The following is a 13400-nucleotide window of genomic DNA, read 5'->3' as shown; positions in this document are numbered from 1 at the left end:
CCTTCAGTTATTTCCAGGCACACGCGGTGAAGAGCGAGTCTCCCTGCGTGCACCCAGGTGGAACAAGGCGACTCTCTGCTTTTCATTTGCCATCATACTATTATCAGATGTCTTTTTCATGCTCTACGGTATTTAGTGCCACTTTTTTTGCATTTTTGTGCTTTCTATTGGTGATTTCACTGTTTAAAATGGCCCCCGAATGTAGTGCTAGCCAGCATTCCTAAGTGCAAGGATGTGTGGTGTGCCTTATGAATAAAATAAGTATATTAAGTAAGCTTCTTTTAGGCATGAGTTACATACAGTGCTGTTGGCCACAAGTTCAGTGTTAATGAATCAACAGTACTATAAAGGTTTCTTTAACACACTTAACACGCAAAGCAGCATTATGTATTGATTGATTGACAGAATAACCAGAGACTCACGGGAACCTAAACCCTCATTTCCTCTAGGAGCAAACGGTTCAGTGTCCATTAATTTAGTGCCTGTGGTGACTCTGTAGACCATTAAACTGTCCTGAATAAGAGAATCAGCTGTACTTTTTACAATCTTCAAACTCAAATGTCCTCTAAACGCCTTTTCTCTGACAAGTCGCGTGCTGTAGAATTCCCTTTCACGTTTTAGTTTGCTGTCAGCAGTAATGAGAAGAACTTTTTACCTAGAGATGGGGGGATTTTGTGTCACGGGAAGCTGAACAATGGTCCAAAATGAATATGTTACAGGAACTTGAAAGTTCTAAGAAAAGAGTCTTGTTTTCTATTGTTTTTGACAAACGGTAGAGTCTTGGTTTTGTTATTAGTACAAACATAATGGAATGTTTAAGATAAGGGGATAGTTAGGGGTCTGGGTATTCTACACATTGTGGTCAGATTCCGTTCTCTCTGTAAAGTACACCTGAGTTTGTGCTATAGGCCACTGGGACCCATGCATCGTCCTGGAAAGGCTGAGGTGGAGCTGCAGCTTACCTTCTGAGGCGCTGCCATTTGGAATTCCAGGCCACTGTGCTGCTCTTGCAAGGTCTTTGCCTGAACATTTCTCTCCCTTCTGAGTTAATTACCCAGTCCCTCCTCCAAAGGGAATTATCGGCCTGAAGTAGGCAAACAGTTCATGAAGTGGGAATCCCTGGGCTATGGAAGTCTCTGCTTTAAGTTAAGGTTCCTCTAATAAAGAGTTGTTTTTAAGTAAAGAAATGCAGCTTCATAAACTGGGCGAGATTCTTGAGCTTCTGTATTACAGTGGAAAGAGCACTTTGGAAATTGAGACTTAAATCTTGGAGTTGTGTGATTTTTGTTAATCTCAGCATAATTTTTCTTTGCTGTGCATTGGAAGCAGGGGCTTCTGTCTATGTTCGGGAGGATTGGAAACTGTGTTCATTCTCACATGGTAAGAGCTCAGCGAATGGGAGTGATGGAGACCAGGTTCAGGGGCAGTGTGCTGTGGGGCAGCAGGGTGGGGCAGAAATTCCTTGCCATGTGCCTTATTGGGGCTGTCTGGACACATTGCAGAAGTCTTGGATGACTTTTTTAGTCTTGACCTTGTACCTTTAGTAACTTTTTTCTACCCACACCCCCCCACACACACACTTGTGCTGTATTTGAGCTCTTCCGATGTTTATCTGTGAGTTGACCTGATAGAACCAGGAGTTTTTACTTGTTGACTAACTGGCTACTCTATAGTATGAATACTTTCCTCTCATTTGTGTTTTCAGTCATGAATTATGGACTAAGAAACAGCCTCTTAACACAGGTGTTTCAGGCGTCAGCAAGTCAGGAGGGAGAAGGTAGAAGAGACAGGGAATCCTCAAAATACCCACTTTTGAGGGAGGTCTGGGAAATAAACTTCAGATTGACTCCTTTATGAGAAAGTAGCTGAGAAGGGCATCTAGCATGCCAGAGCTCTCCAGTGGCCCCTGCTGCTCTCGGGGGCAGGCGGGGGACAGCTTCTGGATCTTGGGAAAGACTGGTTGGTGAGCTGTGCTAGGCCCTGGCTTTCTCCAGCCTCAGTCCAGCTTGTGAACCGGCTGGGCCCACTCCTATGCTGTCCCGCCTTCAAGACCACCCGTGTCCCTTCACTAAAATCCCTCCTGTGTTGGATGCTAGTTTGTCATACTTGGTAGTCTTAGATTGAAACATCCCTTTCCTGGTATTCTGAGCAAATCCCTGTTATTTTTACCTCTTGTAATGCCATTTCATAGAAATTACTTCAGAGGACCGGTCAGTAGTGATTCTCGTCCTCGGGTTGAGCCACAGTGATGGACTATAAGGAGAAAGTGTGAGGTCTACTTGGAACCTATGTGAGAGTTAGTTTTAGATATTTTTGTTTGCTTGTGATAAGTCAGATGTTTTGTCTGGATTAGGAGTTACCCTCGTAGATACAATAAGGATCTGGAGGTCAGTTAGGTGTCCACTTGATGTCCTTTTATTTTATTTGTCACAATACTCTCTTCTGGGATTAATGCTTCCATACCCTTCAAGTCTGACCTTGGATTCATCCAGATTTCCCAGTGGGCTCAGGAGGTGGTCTGCGGAGCCAGGGCAGTCAGTCCACTCGAGAAACGGTGCACCAGGAAGGCAGGCCAGGGTCCCACTTTGGCTCTTTGAGGACCGTCCCAATGCCCTACCTGCTCCCTGAGCTCACAACCCAGGGCCTCCAGCTTGGGCCAGGGCACGTGAGGACGCAGAGGTCCACACTCGAGTCCACCGTGGCTGCAGGTGTCGTTTCTGCAGTTGGGCTCGTCCAGCCCCTACCTTGTCAGGTTAGCCTGGCCAGAGTCTGGGGCTGCCTGTTCTGCTGGGCCACTGGCTACGACACTCTGCTCTCCGTGGGCCACTATGCACCCCTCCACGGTCCTTAGGATGACCTGGAGCCTCCGGTCCAGGGCGAGGAGGTGGGGCTCTGTGAGGATGGGGCTGAGCTGGTCCTCCAGCAGTGACTCCCGCATCACGTCACTGAGCCTGTAGTCAGCTTGGGCCAGCAGCTGCAGGTGCAAGAGTGTTTTCTTTTTTATCCTGGAAGGACACAGTCATAGGAAACATAAGTGTAAAGAGAAGAACTCATCCTGAACTGACTTTCCCCACAAAAAAACTGTTGTTGTTGTGAGCCTCTCCCCCGATATCTTAAGCACATTTAAGTGAAAATCAGGTAAAAAGGGAGTGAATAAAAGATGACCCAGTATTTTGCAGCCCTTTCCAATTGCCTTTTGGTCAAAGGCCTGCTGAGCTGTTTATACTATAACTAGAAGCCCGGTGCACAAAAATTTGTGCACGCGGGGGGCGGGGGGGTTGCTCAGCCAGGCCTGTGCCCTCTTGTAGTCTGGGACCCCTCGGGAGATACGACCTGCTGGCTTAGGCCTGCTCCCGGGTGGCAGAGGGCAGGCCCAATCCCTAGGTGCAGCCCCTGGTCGGGCTCAGAGCAGGGCTGATTGGGGAGTTGGGGCGCCGCCCCCAGTCATGCACAGAGCAGGGCGATCGGGAGGTTGTGATGCCACGCTCAGTCACACTCAGGGTAGGGCCGATTGGGGGGTTGGAGCACCATCCCCTATCACGCTCAAGGCAGGGTCGATGGGGAGGTTGTGGCGCCACCCCGTCACGCACAGAGCAGGGCCAATCGGGGTTGGGGCACTGCCCCGTCACGCACAGAGCAGGGTGGATCAGGGGGTTGGGGTGCCGCCACTCTCACACTCAGGGCAGGGCCAATGGGGAAGTTATGGCTCCACCCTGTCACACACAGAGCAGGGCCCGTGGTGGGGGGGAGGGGGGGTTGGGGCGCCGCACCCTGTCACACACAGAGCCACAGGGCGATCAGGGGGTTTGGGCGCTGCCCCCTGTCACGATGATCCCGGTGTCGGGAGGCCTCGCGGCTCCGCTGATCCCGGTGCTTGGAGGCATATTACCCTTTTACTATATAGGGTAGAGGCCTGGTGCACGGGTGGGTGCTGGCTGGTTTGCCCTGAAGGGTGTCCTGGATCAGGGTGGGGGTCCCCACTGGAGTGCCTGGCCAGCCTGGGTGAGGGGATGATGGCTCTTTGCAGCTGGTCACACATCCTTCAGGGTCGGGGTCCCCACTGGGGGGTGCCTGGCCAGGCTGGGTGAGGGGATGATGGCTGTTTGCAGCTGGTCACACCCTTCAGGGTGGGGGTCCCCGCTGGGGTGCCTGGCCAGTCTGGGTGAGGGGCTGAGGGCTGTTTTCAGGCTGGGGGTGACTGAAGCTCCTAACCGCTCCTTTTTTTTTTTATTCTGGGCCAGCTTTAGCTTTGAGGCTTGGCTCCAGCTCCTAGGCCTCCACTGCTGAAAGTAGGTTTCTGGCCTTTGCTTACAATGTTGCGATCCTGCTGGCTGAAGCCTGGCAGGTTTCTGGGGTTTTGTTTAGCTTCTATGTTTGTTACATAGTTGCTTGCAGCTCAGAGGCCTGCAACGGCAGGCGCAGGCGGGGAACGTTGGAGTCCTCCGTCACTGAAGTAAGCAAGTCTCATGTTAGTTTCAAGCTGCCTGGCTGCCAGTGGCCATCTTGGCTGACAGTTAATTTGGATATTGCCCTGATTAGCCAATGGGAAGGGTAGCGGTCGTACGCCAATTACCATGTTTCTCTTTTATTAGATAGGAGGATAATTGTAATGCGATGCTGGACCTTACACATCTGACGTTGCTAAGAGAATCAGAAGCGATTTAAAGCTGCGAGAGGTTTCTAGTCGTGAAATGGTGAAGTTGGGCATCTCAGGAGCTCTAGGTTGTTTCTTGGCAACTTTACTTGGCCTCCAAGTTGTTTCTTGGCAGCTTTACTTCTTGGTGTGAGATTCTTGAATCCGAGGGGTGAAAATGGGGTAGGTGGAACTGACCTTGACTTTAGAATTCTGATTTCTTTTCATGTGGAAATCTGACTTGGACTCAGATGCAGCCTAATTGTCCAACTTTTGTCATAAACTGCTTGCCCTATTCAGGAAGGGAGGCAGGGAGGGGAGCACATCTAAACCTATAAAGAAAATTCCGGCTTCCTTCTGCATTTTTCAGCTGGAAAGGAATGAGATGGTTTTGCTATGTGGGAGTCCTATCGTTCTAATGAGCTCTAACTGCAGCTGAGTGGCTGGACACTTCACAAGCCTACTGAGACCAGGACCAGAAGTAGTTGGAGATGCTCCAGAGAAACGGTGGCCAGGCGAAGGCCATGCTTCCTTTCCATCCGACAGCGTTTTACTCAGATGGTGGTCAAGTAGCAATATTTATGAGCTCCTATGAGTGCTAGGCGAAGCAGAGGTCTGATTACTCATATCAAAGACAGGCTCTGCCAAAGTGGGCTGAATATTAAAGTTAGTGAGTGAAAGGTTTAAAAAAAAAAAAAAGGTCCTAATTCATTCCATGCTGAAAGATGAAAGCTTTGGAGATATTGGTAATTCCTGTCATTCCACCCACCCACGTCCAGACCAATGGAAACAGAAAGAGCCTCAGAACGCGGTTGCGAGCAGGATAAAGTGCCGCAATGGTGCCCTTGAACTGAAAGCTCACCTGCAGCACTGGGAGAGAGGCGAGAGGATGGAGATTTCGTCATGGGAGTGTCGCCCAAACCTAGGAGGAGAACCAGCATTTCGTGAGTGGCAAGCAGACCTCCCTCCTCACTGTTTTTTCTCTCTTCTCTGCCTCAGCCTTTCTTTTGAAAGCACAGCTTAGGGTAAAGTGTCAGGGCTCATGGCAGCTGCCCCTCCCGCCCCTGTCCTCAATCAGCTCACAAAAGCCTTTGTCCAGATGTCCAAAAATGTTAAACCTAAGCAGTCATTCATCTATTCACCAACTACTGAGGGCCAGACACCGAGCATGAGCCACGTGCTCTGCCTCCGGGAGTGAGCCCTCAAGTAAAACCCGATGCAAAGCTCCCATCTGTTTCGCTAGCGCTCTCAGGGTAGAGGAGAAGCAAGGCGACCATAGAGCCCCTCAGCAGCTGCAAGGGCTGCAGCTGGGCGGGAGGAATGGGTGACACTTACCCTCTGGCATTGTCCAGGTGAATAAGGAACCCATCATCCCCAAATTTGGTGAACATCTCATAATGGTGACGGTCCATATTTCCTGTAAAGGAGGGAGGCATTGGAGCAAGGGACCATAGGCTGAGGAGTCGGAGGGCAGTTCAGACAAGAACCTGAACCCAGGGCCACAGCTGTCATTTCCCCCCAGTGATTAGGGACGTTGCCGAGGGAGAAGGAAACTAAAGCCAACACACCCTAGTGTGCACTTTGCAAATCTAAGGCTTTCACTGTTTTTCTTCAAGCCCTTGCGCCTGGGACTCGAATACTCTGCACCCATGTTGGCTTTCCTTCCTCACCTGAGCTCCTCAACGGAGGCCCATTGGGAAAGCAGACACAGGCTGACTTCCCCAAGGGTGTGTGTGAGCCGGGCAGGTTCTGTAGGCCTTCAGGTCTGTGTGTGTGTGTGTACTGGCCGCCTTCATAACAACTCTTCCTAACCATTCCAGGTGGGAGACCGAGGCCTTCCCCCTGCTACCTGTTCAGTGTGCACTCTCCTTTCCTCCCTGGTTTCGCCTCCCTTGGTCAAAGGGGTCAGTGACTTCAAACCTGAGGCCCGCTTGGGCCTGGCTTGTAGGCTGATACCCCTGCAGAAAGTGGCACCCCCTTTGAGGAGGGGAACATTCTAACTTCTGAGGCCCTGAGCGGTGTAGGGTTATTCAGGCTTCGTGGTCCAGGCTGTAACTCGTGCCCAGTGTCGGGGACAATCCCGAACCAGCAGCAGAACCCTGTGCTAGGAGCCCTGGGGGCGGGGTACCTACCGATCAGGAAGTCGAAGATGGCCATGTCGATAACGTTGAGCAACCGGTCGCTGCTGTTGTACGGGTAAATCTGCTTCACTGTGTCGCAGTACAGAGGATTGACCTCCCACCTGAGGGGGAGAACCAGTCCTGGGGCTGGAAAAGCCAAGATGGCAAGGTGTTGGGGGCCCTCCTCACACCTCCCCACCCCTCAAACCCCTGCCTCCCTAATCCTGTATGCACACTTGGTAGCTGGGTACATTCAGGCGGGCGCTAAGCAAAGACATGGGAGGCGCAGATTCCATGTGGTGAGAAGGTTCTGGGTCCTTTCAGGGCATGTCTGAGTATGTGCTGTGCTGCACGCCGTACTGATGGCTAGGGCACCGCGTGCCAGGGGGAGATGGTGGGCAGCAGGGGAATGCCTGGCTCCGCGTCCCTCCCTGCTGCTTCTGCAGCTCCTCTCAGACATTCCTCAGCCCCTGTTCACTCAGTCCGCTCATATGAACTGAGTGCCTACTATGTGCTAGGGCATGTGCTAGCCCCAGGGATACACGATGGGTCCTTGGCTTCACGGGCAGAGCAGGCGTGTCTCATGCGGGCTCCTCGTGTGCTTCTCTGTGTACAGCGGGTGTTGCACTGTGTTTTCAGAATCTGGCTATTTCTATAACCTCCCAGCTAGACAGCGGAGCTTCTTGAGGGGGAGCCTGTGTCTTTCATTCCCGTATCCCCTAGCGCCTAAAGTTGGGTAGACGGTAGTCTCTTTATAACTGAATAAATGAACTAAGGGGAGAGAATGGACTCCGGCCAGCTGGTCCCAGGATCTATAAGGTGAGACGAAGGCTGAGGTAGCCTTTAGGGGTCCAAAAGCCAGGCTAGCTGTAAGTCCTTCCTGTGGGATTGTGGTCACTCTCAAGGGCTAATGTGCACGGCCAGGGGCCCAACTCACTCCTCTTTTCCGGCCAGCGAGTAGGAGCGGATCCAGGGATTGGGCACAGACAGCCTGGGGGCCAGGTTGAGGGACGGCAGGAACGCGGAGAGAGAGCCCTCTAGCAGGTGGGGGTTGCCACAGACGGCGTACTCGGTCTTGCACATGTATGGACACTTGGCGAAGAAGCACATGTTACTGGCTGGAGGATGGGAGAGAGGAGGAGTAAGGGAAGTGTTAGGGAGGCAGACCATCTTCCTGTCCCCAGAGACCCCTGGAAGGAAAGGGAACCCCTGAACTCACAGCTGGGGGAAAGGCGGCAGGAGGAAATACTGCCTTTTCCAGATGGTGGATGCTAGTAAACTGCATCCTGTCCACAGGAGTAGGGTGTTCCTTGTCTGGATAACTCCTGATTCCAGGGAGGCCCACTGTAGTTGGGTGCCCGCCCAGGCTAGCTAGCATCTCAGGTATGACTTTCCCACCCCCAGTTCCTTTTGTGAAGCTCGGGCAGACCAAGGTGGGAGTGTGGGATGGCGGCATACACCCATCCCAGTAATGGCCATGGCTACTGGCTGGACAGGCCACTGCTGAACGTACTGGTGGCCACGCTGGCCTACCGTGTCCTTAGAAGATGGCTTTGCCAGGACTCTACCTGGAGAGACAAAGAAAACGCTCTGCAGGATTTCATTCTTGGTGACCTCTAGGATTTCCTTGGTGACATTGACTAGCCTCCCCACTGTTGGTGGCACCCGTCGGAAGTCCAGGATCCTGAAAGAGGGGAGGGAGCCCTGTTCAGATTGGAGCGATGGTTGGGGAGTCAGATGGTCGCCTGTTAGAAGTGGACTGGCATTCCCAACCACACCCACCCACGAGGTCTCTGCAGTGCTGAGCTGACGGTGCCCAGGGCAACCCCACTTCAGAAGGTGTGGGAGAAAGGGCGGAAGAGGGACCCTCATTCCATCAAGTCTCCTGGGCTAACCCTCCCCGATCCAAGTTGTGTTCTAGGTCAGAGCTCATATGTCCACGTATGTATGAGTCGCCTGGGACCTTGTCCCTGTGCAGGCTCTGATTCAGTGGTCCAGGCTGAGATTCTGAATTTCTGAAAAGCTCCCCGGGCGGTAACTGGCTTGCCAGGGCGCAGACCACACTGTGCGTGAGTCACAGGGACTGGGCAAATAGGAGCCGGTAGTTCAGGAACTTGTTTTCACCTCTTAAAATCACTACCTCAGGCTGCCTGGGTAAATGGGGGTGGTGTATTTTCATTTTCAGATCTGGAAACTAGAGCAAAGGGCAACGTCATGCCCAAGATGGCAGCATGACCCGCCTGGCAGGGTTAGTTTTCTAAGTAGTTATTTCTGTTATCTGTACCATCTTTGTGTTTTTCAACCCAGGGGCTGGGTGGGACGTGCTGGGTCCAAAGGCATCATGGAAGGAAGACATTCCAGGGAGGTCCCCCCTGCGTGTCTGCCCAGCCCCCCCTCTTGAGCTTGGCCCCTGCCATCAGTGCCAGCTCCGCAGGGCCGGACCCTACCTGTCCAGGTGGAAAGCTGCAATCTCGGCATTGTGTCTCTGGAAGTCAATGAAGTAGAAGAAGTCGGCGGGCGTCTCTTCCTCTCGCTGCTGTCTGAAAAGAAGGGAGGAATCATGCCCTGGACGCGGGGAGCCAGAGGAGACAGCTGATAAGCATGACCACAGGGAATGGAAAAAGGCCTTTTGCACAGGGATTGCCTTAGCGCTGTTCTCAGGTTCTCTGGGCCTTGGGGTCCCCGGGGAGCTCCGGAACCATCCCATTGGACTCGGGCACCAGGATGTTGTTTCAAGGCTCCCCAAGAGATTCCCAGGAGCCGGTCTATTGCAAACCCCTCCTTCAAGGGTGCTTTTGTCAAAGCAGTGCAGGGACTAGAACTAAGATTCTGTAGTCAGTGCTCCTTCCACGAGGCCCTGCCCCAGGCTCATCTGAGCCATTCACTCCATGGGCCTCTCAATTGACTGGGCATTTGGAACCTAAATCCCTCTATTGGGTTCCCTCCTGGGGCCACTGTCTCCTGTACATGTCACCTCCAGGGGGGACATAAACTTCAGGAGTCCCAGCCTGTGGGCTGCAGACCCCGGGGGTCAGGAATCTATAGGTACACCAAGCTCTAGACTGGATACGTATCTCGCCCACATTCTGCAAAATCTTAAAGGCAGGTATTTGCCTTGTAAATGAAGTGAAATTGATTTAAGAATATACTGACTTCACAGTAGCCTTTTTCATGGCCTAGTTTTTCAGTCAAAACAAGTATTGTGTGGAGTTCTATAACCGTTTTTGAGAGTCCTAGCCCTGGAAACAAGTGGGTGTGAGTGACAGTGGTAGAGTGTTAACAGTCCAGCTGCCCGGGTTTGAATCCCGGCTCCACTGTCTGCAGCTGGGAGGTTGGGGCAAGCTGGCTTCTCCAGGCCTCAGTGTTGTCATCTGTAAAGTGGGCACTTGAACAGTTCTTGGCTCATAAGGTTATTGATGACCCAAAGACAATCATGCAATGTGTGTAGCACAGATGCTAGCAATGACCTGATAAGGTCTACCTCTTTTTTAAAGTATCACCAAAATCAGTTCAGTGCGTGGGCAGATTGCCCAAAGGACAGTCTACAGATGACTGGCTTGAAGACCTTAGGCCACTTTTACTAATTTTGGGTCAACACCCCGCAGAGCTGCCAAGGCTGGGTATGGAGGCGAGGAAGGCACCACTTACCTCATGGGTTTGAACATGGCCTTCCCGAAGTCCGAGAACCTCAGAACCAGCTTGAGGTGGACCCCACTGGGCTTCACAACTGTGAGGGGACAAGGGTGAGTTAACCATGCTTCTGGGACGAAGCTCAGGGCTGGGACCTTTGTTCATTCAGTAAACCCAACTGATTTCTTCTCTAAGGACCAGAATTTGCTTTGTAAAGCCTGCAGGGTACATTCCATCGCATCAGGCCATGGAGAGGGTGCCAGCAGCTCAAGACAATACCTTCTCTGTTGTTATGGGAAAAGGGCAAACAATATAGGTTTCCCCAACAGACACAGCAAACCCCAAAGAACGTTTCCTTAAGAACTGCCACTGGTTCTGCTCCATTGGCACCTTTTAGATTCTGATGATGCCATCTGCTAACCTGCATTAGTGGACTAGTCTATCTACGTATCTTCCACGTCAAGACCAAACAGGGCTGAGACAGGGCTGGGTGAGCAAGGCACCTAAGATGCACTCACAGGACCCTGCCAGTGAGAGCTCCCTCCTCATGTGTCCAGTCCTGGGCACAGCCCTCACCCCACCCTGTCCCCACCCTGCTGTGAGCCGTGGTAGGGTCTGGACGCTGTCTATGCTCTATAATATGGCAAATGGCAGGTGTGAAAGAAAAGGGAAGTCCTGGGCCCCACAAACCTCTTTCAAACCTTTAACACGCCACGACACACATGGAAATGTCTGATGTGTGTTCAGTATATTAAGGTAAATGGATGAGGCTGCTCCTGGCCGGTGACTGCTCTGGGGCTTCCGTGTCCAGGCCTGGCCTGCCACTCTGAGGGCTGTGCAGGGTCCAGGTACATCTATACCCAACTCATGACCCCTGGGAGGGGCCTGTGCTGCACCTCACGCCTCTCTGATCGCATTCACCCGTGAGGGGGCTCAGCCTCGGCTGCATTAGAATCACTAGGAACGGTTTTAAAATGCTGATGCCTGGGCCTCTGCCTGTGTGGAGCTCCCAGGGGACTCTAATAAGTTCCTGGGGTTGAGACCACTGTCCTGCACAATTGCCTCTTAAATCTGAAAGGCACTCCAATCCCGATGAAGCTGGTCCCCGGATCACGCACTGACCAGCAGGGACCTACACACCAGCCCCTCTTAAAGGGTTTTCCGTCATGTGGGTGGGCGGGGAGAAATGCTGGCTTCTCAGGGCCTAGGCAGAGTCCCGCCCCTTCAAGTCCCAACCAGGACCCCACAGAGGGGTCCCAGGGTTCACACAGCTGTGACGGCTGTGACGTGGAGGGCGGCAGGGCCAGCTCACTTACTCTGGGTGCAGTCACACGCCCCAAGCAAGGCTTTCTCGTCCTGACTGTAATCTGTGGAGGAAAAGGGCGGGAAGAGCGTTCAGCCACGTGTAGGGGCGCCAACAACACGGGGCTCTGGACTCACTAAAGAGGACGCCGAGGCAGCCAGGGGCATCGCCCGGAGCCCCACCCAGCCCCGTGCTCGCTGGCCCTTCCATCGGCAGGCCTAGCGTCTGTCTGGGAAACCGGTGCTGGTTTTGTCTCTGCTAACCACCCGCTCTGTCACGTAGACACGTCGTGCCTGGCCGCACAGACCTAAGACAGCAGGCCTGTCGGAACACCCGCTCCAGCCCTGGTCCCTGGCCGAGTTGTGCATCCTCTCTGAGTCTCAGTTCTCCCATCAGCAAAATGGCAGGGGTCCACGCCATAAGGTCCCTGATAAGAGAGGGTTGCCGGGAGGAAAGGGAGCACTCTCTAAAGGGGAGCCATCACGTTTCTTAAAGTGGATGGAACACCTCCTCATGCCTCCCCTGTGGGTTGTGAGGAGTGTGTGTGTGTGTGTGTGTGTGTGTGTGTGTGTGTTGTTTTCTGCCCATCAGGAGTCAGAGACAACCCTTTGCTTTCCACCCCAGAGCCTGGCTGGTTTACCAGCCTCTGGGGGACACTCAGTCCCTGCCTGATCCTGGGCCTCACCAGCACTGATGGTGGGAAAGTGCCTCATGTCGCGGAGCAGTTTGCTGACGACAGGACTGGACCGGGGGTACAGCCCGTGGCGGCTGATTCCCAGGTGGAACTGGAGCCAGCTGGCCTCGAGTTGGAGCTGCACTGGGGGGTCCAGGGAAGTGAGGTTCAGCTGCTCTCTGTATATCTTGTGTCGTCTGAAAGAGCAGGAGAGTTGGTTTTATTTAAATAGGAGACGCAAGAATGCAAAGACCCGCTGAAATATTCAACAGGAGCATTAAGCACCTACCATGGGAGGGCGGGGGGGTCAGCCACATGGTCCTTCCTTGCCCTCAGCTTACAGTCTAGTGAGCAAAGCAGGCAAGCAAGTCACACAATACCATGCATAACACACAAACACCTAACACAAACTGACGAAGCTTGTGAAGGAAACGGGCAGGTGGTTAAAAGTGAAATTAGGGACCTCGGAGAACCTGGGATCTCAGGAAGCAGTCCTGAGCCTCTCCGTGCACGTTCCCATTAACAAGTCTGTAAAATAGTTCCCAATATTTTCTGACCTAAGGAGTCAGGGAGAGAAGTTAGCTGGTGGGAATGAAAAGACCAGAGGGTGAGGGGCCTCACCTAGAGCCGGAAGCTGAGTTAGATTAATTACTACGTCGCATAGGAAAAGAAGAATGAATGGTCCATTTACTGTTTGTCCTGCCAGGATAAAAAGAACAAAGTGAAAAGGCCACTGCCATTGAGAGGCGTGGAGTCTAGTTTGGGGGACAAGTTGTATGTCTAGGACATGATCAGAGCAGCATATAAGGCAGTCGTTTGGACGAACACGCCTTCACAGTTTTGAGGAAGGAAAGAGGATTGCGTGGCAAGCAGTCAGAGGAAGATGACGGTGGAAGGAGGCGGACTTCGGCGGGATTCAGTGGGTGGTGGCGTTAGGATGGAAGAGGAGCTGTGGAGGTGCTCTTGGATTAGGGACCATCGGAGCACTAGGGAGGCAGGCAAGGACCGGCAGGCAGGCAAGGACCGGCGTATCTGGGGGTT

At 52.8% G+C, this 13400-nt stretch overlaps 1 protein-coding gene across 2 annotated transcripts in view; it reads right to left on the bottom strand.

Annotated features, from left to right (window-relative positions):
* Positions 1-2399: 2399 nt before the first annotated feature.
* The window catches only part of FAM20A (FAM20A golgi associated secretory pathway pseudokinase), a 32509-nt gene continuing 21508 nt past the window's right edge, over positions 2400-13400 (bottom strand). Inside the window, exons 2-11 of one of the 2 annotated variants that reach the window (XM_036340171.1) lie at positions 12372-12556; positions 11700-11750; positions 10402-10480; positions 9201-9293; positions 8322-8437; positions 7691-7871; positions 6766-6875; positions 5969-6050; positions 5496-5555; positions 2400-3005 (exon numbers count right to left, since the gene is read on the bottom strand). In XM_036340171.1, coding sequence (XP_036196064.1) covers positions 2741-3005; positions 5496-5555; positions 5969-6050; positions 6766-6875; positions 7691-7871; positions 8322-8437; positions 9201-9293; positions 10402-10480; positions 11700-11750; positions 12372-12556 — 1222 coding nt within the window. In that variant the 3' untranslated portion in view covers positions 2400-2740. The remainder of the gene's footprint in view (positions 3006-5495; positions 5556-5968; positions 6051-6765; positions 6876-7690; positions 7872-8321; positions 8438-9200; positions 9294-10401; positions 10481-11699; positions 11751-12371; positions 12557-13400) is intronic. The other variant, XM_036340172.1, reaches the window with a different exon arrangement.

This window comes from Myotis myotis, unplaced genomic scaffold (assembly GCF_014108235.1).
Source record: "Myotis myotis isolate mMyoMyo1 unplaced genomic scaffold, mMyoMyo1.p scaffold_m19_p_17, whole genome shotgun sequence".
NCBI lineage: Eukaryota > Metazoa > Chordata > Mammalia > Chiroptera > Vespertilionidae > Myotis > Myotis myotis.
The sequence above is the reverse complement of the archived record's forward strand: the minus strand, read 5'-3'. Positions and strand labels throughout refer to the sequence as shown.